This window comes from Rana temporaria, chromosome 9 (assembly GCF_905171775.1).
Source record: "Rana temporaria chromosome 9, aRanTem1.1, whole genome shotgun sequence".
NCBI lineage: Eukaryota > Metazoa > Chordata > Amphibia > Anura > Ranidae > Rana > Rana temporaria.
The window spans coordinates 38081010-38092777 of record NC_053497.1 but is presented as its reverse complement, the minus strand read 5'-3'; the positions used below and the strand labels follow the sequence as shown (position 1 = coordinate 38092777).

At 39.5% G+C, this 11768-nt stretch overlaps 1 protein-coding gene across 1 annotated transcript in view; it reads left to right on the top strand.

Moving 5' to 3' along the window:
- The first annotated feature begins 2033 nt into the window (after positions 1 to 2033).
- The window catches only part of LOC120913333 (cytochrome P450 2G1-like), a 71816-nt gene continuing 62081 nt past the window's right edge, over positions 2034 to 11768 (top strand). The window contains exons 1-2 of the mRNA XM_040323203.1: positions 2034 to 2250; positions 8994 to 9156. Coding sequence (XP_040179137.1) covers positions 2071 to 2250; positions 8994 to 9156 — 343 coding nt within the window. The 5' untranslated portion in view covers positions 2034 to 2070. The remainder of the gene's footprint in view (positions 2251 to 8993; positions 9157 to 11768) is intronic.

Below are 11768 nucleotides of genomic sequence, written 5' to 3'. Positions count from 1 at the left end.
AGGGGGAATATGCACCACATGGGGTGATTAGAGTGTGCCCAGGAACATCTGGCACACCCTGTGCGCACGCCTATGACTACTAACAAGTAGATATAAGAATGAGGTTTTGAGACAGGAGGGGGTATAGTGCATTTAGAGATATCTGGGTATAAATGATAAAAAAAGAGCTCTAATTATGTAATGAAAATGTATAATATAATTTTAATAATGTTGTAATTTAAACAGGAAAAATATTTTGTAGAAAAAATATATCTTTATTTGTTAATGTAGCATTGATTACTGGTACCATTAAAGTTCTATCTTTTGAATACTATATTTGTAATAAGGTACAATTCAAATATATTATTTGATTGTCCTCTCAATCTGAGGTTACATACAGTACATATCCAAATATACAGGGTGGGCCATTTATATGGATACACCTTAATAAAATGGAAGTGGTTGGTGATATTAACTTCCTGTTTGTGGTACATTAGTATATGTGAGGGGGGAAACTTTTCAAGATGGGTGGTGACCATGGTGGCCATTTTGAAGTCAGCCATTTTGAATCCAACTTTTGTTTTTTTAATAGGAAGAGGGTCATGTGACACATCAAACTTATTCGGAATTTCACAAGAAAAACAATGGTGTGCTTGGTTTTAACGTAACTTTATTCTTTCATGAGTTATTTACAAGTTTCTGACCACTTATAAAATGTGTTCAATGTGCTTTCCAGTGACATGCGGCGAGTGCTACGCTGTGGGCTCTTGCTGAATGAAGCTAGGACAGCTACTGATGTTTCTTCATTAGTGACAGATTTTATGCATCCACATTTTGGCAAATCCAACACTGAACCAATTTGACGAAACTTAGCAAGCAGTTTGCTAACTGTAGCATGGGAGATGGGTGGTCTCGTAGGCTGTCTTGCATTGAAATCTGCTGCAATGACCCGGTTACTGCGTTCACCAGACATCAAAACAATTTCTATCCGCTCCGCGCGTGTTAACCTCGGCGACATGTCAATGGTTGCAAACAAAGAGAAACTTGTAAATAACTCATGAAAGAATAAAGTTATGTTAAAACCAAGCACACCATTGTTTTTCTTGTGAAATTCTGAATAAGTTTGATGTGTCACATGACCCTCTTCCTATTGAAAAAACAAAAGTTGGATTCAAAATGGCCAACTTCAAAATGGCCGCCATGGTCACCACCCATCTTGAAAAGTTTCCCCCCTCACATATACTAATGTGCCACAAACAGGAAGTTAATATCACCAACCATTCCCATTTTATTAAGGTGTATCCATATAAATGGCCCACCCTGTACAATGATTCCATTGCACAACAGATAGGTTACATTAATGAAGGAATGTTTGTTTGCTCAATGATGATGTTACCCTTTGTTAAAGTGTTGAGTACACATTTAGATTTTTATCTGCAAAAAGAATCAGGACAAATATGTACTAGTGTCCAACGGTCAGGCTTCTATCTCCTATTTGTTCATGTACTGTAGCTCAGATTACAGGTACCTTAAAAGTTCCACCTTTTAAATAATATGTTTATAATAAATTATAAATGAGGATGCAGTGCTGTGACTATAAATCAGTTCAAACATATTATTTAACTATGCTTTTACTCTGAGAACATATACTGTACGTATCCAAATATGCAATGCTTGAGTTGCTCAATAGATAGTAAATATCAATGTTGGAGTATTTGTTTGTTCAAAGATGAAGAATCCCCCTTGCTATAGAGTTATTTTTATATATAACCTGTCTGGTTGTGCATAAAAATTCCAAGCCTTCTATTCCACTTTCTTTGCTCAAAATTGATAGGACATGGCACGGTTTACTCCAAAAGTACCCACAGGGCCACTTTTATACTAATAAAAGTTTTCATAGTGTTGAAGATATATTAGTGTTGTCTGCCAAACGAATCTGGGAAAGTACATACTGGTGATTAATGGTCTGCCCTAAGGGAGTTATTAGCATCTTAAAAAGTGACAGTGACAAATAGACCAACACCACTCCACCCTTTTATATGAACCAATAGACTTTATTGCTGTATCAGATGTTCCAGTCTACGTACCACCATGGAACTGACAGGTCTGTTGGCGTCTGTGCTGATTCTTCTCTCCTGCTGCTACTTCATCTTCTCAACATGGAAGACGATGTACAGGAAACAGGGGCTCCCACCGGGTCCGACACCCCTGCCCCTGATCGGAAACTTACTAAACATAAAGATGGGATCAATGGTCAATTCGTTTGTAAAGGTCAGATATCTTTAACTTTCCTTGAAACCATTAAAAGACTAATGTTAGATGTAGGGTTGAATGTATCATTTATTAGTTTTTAATAAATAAAGCAATATTAAACCCCAAAACAAAAATATATTACATTGCAGTTCAATGATTATTACATGTGGTGGCTGCATTCATTTTTTTTAGGCTTTTTCCCATTATTTTTACACAGTTATTCAGCCATTAAGTCTGATATTTTTCAACTGCCTTCAACAGACAAAGCTGTCCAGACAAAGTAGCAGTTAGAAAGATGAGAAAAAACATTTACCACTGACAGGGATGCTCACAATGGTCGGCTTTTATTTACTTATGTACTGTAAAACCTTTATCCCAAAATAATTTTTTTTTATTTTAGCTGTTTATAAAGTGTTAGATGGAATTCTGCTTAAATTTGTTAGCCAAGTCCATCTAAATCTGCTAATGTAACACTTCCCTTTTTCCCAGACTGACAACCTACTGTCCAAAGGTGTCTGCTTTACTACTTCATCCAGAATGCAGACACTTTAAGACAGAAAGTGCGTTTCTGGCCAGATCACCAGATGAAACAGAGGAAAAAATAAATAAATGCAGCTACCATATCTAATGATTGGCTGCAATATATTATATTTGTGTTAGGTTGGCTCGCAGTCTCCGCTGTAATTCATCCCAAATGTGTTCTATCGGTTTGAGGCAGGCCAGTCGAGTTTCTCCACCCAAAACTCGCTCATCCATGTGTTTATGGACCTTGCTTTTTGCACTGGTGCGCAGTCATGTTGGAACAGGAAGGGGCCATCCCAAAACTGTTCCCACAATGTTGGAAGCATGAAATTGTCCAAAATATATTGGTAAGCTGACGCCTTAAGAGTTCCCTTCACTGAACTAAGAGGTCAAGCCTAACTCCTGAAAAATAACCCCACACCATAATCCCCCCTCCACCAAATGATTTGTTTCCAACAATACTGACAATTACATTAAATTATTAGTCATCACTCACTATACATTTACAACATACAATGCCTTTAAAAAGTATTACTAATTGGATCAGAATATTCAACTTGATCTATTCAGTGACAGAACAAAATATACCTAGAAGGGCCAAAACAGGGTTGTTTACGGACTTATCAGAACAGATCCCCAGACATCTACAATCTCTCATATTTTTTATTCTCCTAACGGCTAAAATAATTATATCCAATGCATGGAAATCGCCTGTAATCAATGGTACCTTGGTGAAACACAAGGTGTCCTGGATTATGATCAACGAAAAACTGGCTAGTATAAGACAAGATAGGCAAGCTAGGTTTGAAAGGGTCTGGAAATCCTGGATTGCTTATCTCCAAGTTCCCTGAGAGCTGAGTTGTTTGTACTGAGAGGCCGGGACCCGGGAGACCCATCCCACTCTGTTCTACTCTAATTCCTCACTTCTTCCCCCCCCCATTTTTTTTTTTGGGGGGGGGGGTTATTTTGTGTTTTATATTGTTTATCTTTATGTTTTTGGTTTCTCCGCTCCATAATTTTTTAGTCGATGGTTCGGCTACACTATAATGATGGAAGGAGGGAGGACTATTTGATTTGAAGGATGCTACCAGGAGACAAGGAAGCCTTTCTGGCCATAATATAACCTTTCTTAATAGGTTTTGTTATTACATATGTGATAAGAGCCACCGAGAACGGTGTATATTGCATTCCTGTTTCAACAGTCTTCTGATGAATATTTGAGCATATTGTACTGTATGCTGTTTTTGAAACATAATAAAAACTATTGGAACAAAAAAAAGTATTAATAAGATGATGTCATTACTTCAGACAGACACAAGGCTTTGATTGACTTCAATGGTCTGAACTATCTTTACTGGCTAGTCTTTCTTCTTTTATACGGCACATTCAGGGGTGTTTACATGAGTTAATGGACAACATTTTGGGTGTAACATTGGCTTAATGAATTGCAATATAGGTGTCTAACAGAAAAAACACTGCGCAGAAACAATAAAAGTGTAAATGCTGCCAAGTACCAAAAATTGTAGATACAAATTAAAAAACAAGTGAAAAAGGAATAGGTACAGCGCAAAAACTGATAGCGATTGATAGTGATACCTAGCGTGATATTGTTTCACCAGCGGTATTTAATTAAATACCGCTGGTGAAACAATATCACGCTATGGGGATTCCATTTCTTTTCTCCCTTCTGAGACACATTTTGAAGGTACTACATAGGATCTAGGAACCGGACACCTCTCAGTCTCGTTGGGAGACTATAAAAATATCCTGTGCCCATACTGACCGCTGTAGTGGTCAATAGTTTCGGTAAGCAGACTACAATACCTCATCACTTGGGTGTTTTGTTTTGGTGGAGAGATCGTTTGGATTATTTTGGATGTCACATTTCGAATTTTGCATTGGCGATTCACATTGGATTTTTTTCACTCTTTGGATTTCCCATACCATTCACCATTATATGTGTATGGACTGCACTCATTCACATGATTTTTCATTTATTATGAACTCTTGCTTTTTTGCACTATTGGATATTTTGCATTTTTATATGTAAATCCTTTATATATATATACATTGTTTGTGTTTTTATATACATACCTTAGTTTACAGCGTAGGTATCACTATCAATCACTATCAGTTTTTGCGATGTACCTATTCCTTTTTCACTTGCAATATAGGTGTGCCATTGTCATACTATGGGCACGTATCAAGTTAATTAATTATCCATTTTATGATAAATAATTTGCAACACAGAATATCAAAGTATACATTTGATAATAACGTTTATCAGCTTAGTTCTTTCTGTTAAAATGTTCAATACTTTCCAAACAAGGGCATGTTTAATCAAGCAGAACAAATAATAAGAAGAAATAAAACATGTTGATGTTGAGAAGCATACAGACATTGACAAACAAGTTATGACATTAAAAGAGAAGCATTGGAATCATAAATAACAAACAGCCATACTCACCTATAGTACCTTGAAAAAGTATTCACACCCCTTGAAGTTTTCCACATTTTGTCATGTTACAACCAAAAACGAATGCCTAGTACACACGATAGGATTTATCCGCGGATACGGTCCTCCTCTGAGGATTTTGATCCGATGGAGTGTACACACCATCGGATCGAAATCCGCTCCGAATTCCCATCGCGATGATGTGTCGCGCCGTCGCCGCGATGATGACGCGGCGACGTGCGCGACGCTGTCATATAAGGAATTCCACGCATGCGTCGAATCATTACGACGCATGCGAATGATGGGTTTGGACGGATCAATCCGGTGAGTCTGTACAGACCACCGGATCGATCCGCTGGAGCCGATTCCAGTGGATAGATTTCTTAGCATGTTAAGAAATTTTTATCCGCTGGAAATCGCTCGGCCCGAAATATATCCGCGGATATTTATCCGCTGGATCGTACACACCAGCGGATCTATCCGCTGAAACCGATCCGCGGATCAATTTCAGCGGATCGATCCTCTCGTGTGTACGAGGCCTTAAAAGTATTTTATTGGGATTTTATGTGATAGACCAACACAAAGTGGCACATAATTGTGAAGTGGAAGAAAAAAAAACCTGTCACTGCAATTATAGCTGCAATTCTTTTTTGGTATGACTCTACCAGCTTTGCACATCTAGAGAGTTACATGTTTGCCCATTCTTCTTTGCAAAATAGCTCAAGCTCTGTCAGATTGGATGGAGAATGTCTGTAAACAGCAATTTTCAAGTCTTGTCACTAAATCTCAATTGGATTTAGGTCTGGACTTTGACTGGGTCATTCTAACACATTAATTTGCTTTGATCTAAACCATTCCATTGTAGCTCTGGCTGTATGTTTAGGGTTGTTTTCCTGCTGGAAGGTGAACCTCCACCCCAGTCTCAAATCTTTTGCAGACTCAAACAGGTTTTCTTCTAAGATTGCCCTGTATTTGGCTCCATCCATCTTCCCATCAACTCTGACCAGCTTCCCTGTCCCTGCTGAAGAAAAGCATCCCCAAAACATGATGTTGTCCTCACCATTTGTTTCACGGTGGGGATAGTGTGTTCAGGAGGGTGATGTGCAGTGTTAGTTTTTCACCACACGTTTTGCTTTTAGGCCAAAGTTCACATTTGGATTCATATAACCAAAGCACCTTCTTCCACTTGTTTGCTTCTCGCAAACTGCAAACTGGATTTCTTATGGCTTTCTTTCAACAATGGCTTTCCTCTTGTCACTCTTCCATAAAGACCAGATTTGTGGAGAGCACGACTAATAGTTGTCCTGTGGACAGATTCTCCCACCTGAGCTGTGGATCTCTGCAGCTCCTCCAGAGTTACCATCGGCCTCTTGGCTGCTTATGTGATTAATACTCTCCTTGCTTTAGTTTGTCAGTTTTGTCAGTTTAACTGGATGGCCATATCCTGGTAGGTTTGCAGTTGTGCTCTCTCCATTTTTGGATGATGGATTGAACAGTGCTCCGTGAGATGTTGAAAGCTTGGGATATTTTTTTTATAACCTAACCCTGATTTAAACTTCTCCACAACTTTATCTCTGACCGGTTTGGTGTGTTCCTTGGCCTTCATGATGCTGTTTCTTCACTAAGGTTCTCTAACAAACCTCTGAGGACTTCAATGAACAGCTGTATTTATACTTAGATTAGGTTACACACAGGTGGACTCTATTTACTAATTAGGTGACTTCTGGCAATTGGTTCCACTAGATTTTAGTTAGGGGTATCAGACTAAAGAGGGCTGAATACAAATGCACGCCACACTTTTCACTTATATATTTGTAAAAAATGTTGAAAATCATTTATCATTTCCCTTCCACTTCCCAATTATGTGCCACTTTGTGTTGGTCTATCACATAAAATCCCCAATTTTTTTTTTACATTTTTGGTTGTAACATGACAAAATGTGGCAAACTTCAAGGGGTATGAATACTTTTTCGAGGCACTGTATTTATTGGCACTATGTTATATTATTTACAACCAGTGGCGGCTGGTGCTCAAATTTTTTTTTTTGGGGGGGGGGGCAAACAAACGAAAAAAACAAACAATTGCAGCCTCACTGTGCCCATCAATTGCAGCCACTGTGCCATCAATTGTTGCCACTGTGCCATGCCATCAAATGCAGCCACTGTGCAATGCCATCAAATGCAGCCACTGTGCCATGCCATCAAATGCAGCCACTGTGCCATCATTTATCGCCACTGTGCCCATCAATTGCCACCACTGTGCCATGCCATCAAACGCAGCCACGGTGCCATCAATTGTCACCACTGTGCCCATTGTCACCACTGTGCCATCAATTTTCACCACTGTGCCCATCAATTGTCACCACTGTGCCCATCAATTTTCACCACTGTGCCCATCAATTGTCACCACTGTGCCATGCCAAACGCAGCCACTGTGCCATGCCATCAAATGCAGCCACTGTGCCATCAATTGTAGCCACTGTGCCATCAATTGTTACCACTGTGCCATCAATTGTTACCACTGTGCCATCAATTGTCACCACTGTGCCCAGCAATTGTCACCACTATGCCATGCCATCAAACGCAGCCACTGTGCCATCAATTGTCACCACTATGCCATGCCATCAAACGCAGCCACTGTGCCATCAATTGTCACCACTGTGCCATCAATTGTCGCCACTGTGCCCATTAATTGTCACCACTGTGCCCATCAATTGTCACCACTGTGCCATGCCAAACGCAGCCACTGTGCCATAAATTGTTACCACTGTGCCATTAATTGTTACCACTGTGCCCATCAATTGTTACCACTGTGCTCATCAATTGTCGCCACTGTGCCCAGCAATTGTCGCCACTGTGCCCAGCAATTGTCACCACTGTGCCCATCAATTGTCGCCACTGTGCCCTGTAAAATGCCCCCTCCCCCCCGCCTGGCACTTACCTTTCTGGGGTCAGCCATCCTGCTTCTACCGTCCCTCGATGTCTTCTCCCGTTCCTCGATGACGATTTAGCCAGAACTGGTGAACCTGATTGGCTGAGACGCCTGTCAGTCTTTTACAAGGAACGCACCCCCCGTGCGTCCCTTGGATAAGTATTCGGAAGCCAATTAGAGCCCCCGCCAATTAGAAGCCAATTAGAGCCCCCAGGCTGTAATCGGAAAGCCTATCAGAGCTGCTGGCTCTGATAGGCACTTCCACAGCCAACCATTCCTCGATGACGATTTAGCCAGAACTGGTGAACCTGATTGGCTGAGACGCCTGTCAGTCTTTTACAAGGAACGCACCCCCCGTGCGTCCCTTGGATAAGTATTCGGAAGCCAATTAGAGCCCCCGCCAATTAGAAGCCAATTAGAGCCCCCAGGCTGTAATCGGAAAGCCTATCAGAGCTGCTGGCTCTGATAGGCACTTCCACAGCCAACCAGCTGCCGTTATTCAGATGGCCGGTGCTCACCATGCAATGCATAAATCTATGTATTGTATCAGTGGCGGTGCGGGAGCCAGAAGGGGCAGCGCTCCGGCACCCTCTATGGATGCACCGTCACTGTTTACAACTCTAATTATCAATTAGGGAACTAAATCTCATAAGTAAAAAAGTTGTAGTGGTTCTAAACAACTATTAAATGTCAGCATACTACAGAATAATAATAATCTGAAGCAGTTCAATACAACACAGAAACATACAAATAAGTGAGACAGAACGATGTTCCCCAGTGTACTATTAATATGGATTTGTCAATTATATATATATATATATATATTTATTAATTTATTTAATTTGTGTTACAGTTAAGTGAACAGTACGGCTCAGTGTACACCTTGTATTTTGGTTTAAACCCTATTATTGTGATATGTGGCTATGAAGCTGTAAAGGAAGCACTCATCGATCAAAATGACGAGTTTGGTGCTCGAGGAAAACTGCCAACGATTGGTCAATTCACCAAAGGTTATGGTAAGAAAAGAAAAAAAGAAACCAGACATTGCAAAATAGTTTTAAAGGGAATGATTTTGTATATATTTTCTGTATTTGCCATGGTCAGTATTAATTAATACAATTAACTCCTTTTAACTACAGTAGGTAAATGGGTGATAATGCAAATCACTATAATACATTAGAATTATCAATCAATTGTTGGAGCGTTATGCTTCTTTTGTCATGTTTTCTAGTTGGTGCTCAATTTCTGTTATAAAAAAATAGTTGTTTACATTTCTCAGTAGCTCAAGCTGAATTTACACACACAAGTGCCTAATGCCCTGTACACACGATCGGTCAATCCGATGAGAACGGTCTGATGGATTTTTCCATCAGTTAACCGATGAAGCTGATTGTCAGTCGTGCCTACACACCATCAGTTAAAAAAACTATCGTGTCAGAACGCGGTGACGTAAAACACAGCGACGTGCTGAAAAAAAACGAAGTTCAATGCTTCCAAGCATGCGTCGACTTGATTCTGAGCTTGCATGGATTTTTAACCGATGGACGTGCCTACAAACGTCCATCAGACCGTTCTCATCGGATTGACCGATCGTATGTACGCGGCATAAGTCAGCTTACCTCCCATTGTTTTGAGATGGAAATGAGTGACACCTATTAGGAAAAGTATGTAAGCATAGGACACGCCCCTTACCACGCCCCCTTAAAGTAGTATTAAGTTAAAAAAAACTTTAGTTAACACCACAAGTGCTTTTTTTACCATTACTCCTTTATACTGGCTTTTGAAATATAGAAATGTAGCGATTTAGAAATTGGATGAAAGGTTTAGCACTGTGAAACACTTTCTGAAAGATAAATTGTGCATTTTATATAGATCAGACCAAAATGAGGGACAAATTAGGAGGAAAGAGGGACAAGTGGACTTTGTTCCATGTCAGGGACATTTCCTCAAAATCAAGGACAGTTGGGAGCTACACCTGACAACTAGTATTATAGAAGTGAATGGCTAGACAACAGTCAAACACTACAACACTGCATACTCACAGGGCACATACCATGTGGTGTATTAATACAACTGGGTAATTAATTTAAAAAGATAACTGAGTTGAGGGAATGAGGTTTCCCCACATGTTTACTGGGCTCACCATGTAGGCTGAGGAGTTAAGCAAATTATAAGAGCCTTTATAATAAGTAGTAGTCAGTGTCATTTAATTAAACTTTTATACACCTATTTGGTTTTAAGACTTCATCCATCCAGATTGAAGTAAATACTCACCATTTGCTGTACCTTATTTAGCATTCTGACAGGGGTTCTGTTCTAAACCTTCCTTCTAGACATGTGTCATTCTTTTGGTACAAATCGAAATTCTGACACATTTTTCATTATTTGGAGATTGCATCCGAATTTCTGAATCATAATAGTAAAGAATTCAAACTAATCCAAAATAAATGAATTTAATTCTTTATAAATCAATTATAAAGAAACAAATGATCTAAATTTGAATTTGAAAATGTATTTGAATTTAAAAATGAATTTGAATTTGAAATGAAAAATATTACAATAATTACAGTGCAGGGGGTCCCCGACTTACAGACGGGCTAGAGACTGTAGGTTTGTTCTTAAGTTGAAAATGTTAGTAAGTCGGAACCGCATGCGCAGAATGGCAATTACGTAATTTTCCGATGATTTCCGGTGTTCAGTTGAATGGTCACGCATGCGCAGAACGGGAGATACGTAGTTTTCAAAAGTTTTCCCATGTTCCGTTGAATTTGCCCGCCGTCGAAAATGGCTGTGCATGAGCAGAATGGCAGATACGTCATGCAGCGTCCCGTTCGTAAGTAGGAGTTATTCGTAAGTCGGGCGTTCGTAAGTGAGGAACTCCCTGTAAAGTATAAACGTGAAATAAGGTGATGATTTCTACTTAGGATGCTGAAAATAAAATAAAATAAAAAACATAATGGCATCAAATTGAACAGAATAGAATAAACATAATACAATTGAAAATAATATGAGAGGAGTGGAGAGGAGAAGAGAGGAGAGGAGAGGAGAGGAGAGAAACAAAATATGGCAGTATGTTTCCATTTCGATATAGAGTTCATTTTTTAATTCAAATTTCATTAGAAAATACCAGATATACTAAACAAATCCAAATATACGAAACAAATTCCAATAACAATTATTAGGGAACTGGAGAAAGTGCAGGGAAGGGCAACTAAACTGATAAGAGGTATGGAGGAGCTCAGCTATGAGGAAAGATTAGAGGAACTGAATTTATTCTCTCTTGAGAAGAGGAGATTAAGGGGGGATAGGATTAACTTGTACAAATATATAAAGGGTCCATATAGTGAACTTAGTGTTGAGTTATTCACTTTACGGTCAACACTGAGGACAAGGGGGCACTCTTTACATCTAGAGGAAAAGAGATTTCATCTCCAAATACGGAAAGATTTCTTCACAGTAAGAGCTGTGAAAATGTGGAACAGACTCCCTCCAGAGGTGGTTCTGGCCAGATCAGCAGATTGCTTTAAGAAAGGCCTGGATTCTTTCCTAAATGTACATAATATAACTGGGTACTGACATTTAATGGAAAAGTTGATCCGGGGAAAATCTGATTGCCTCTCGGGGGATC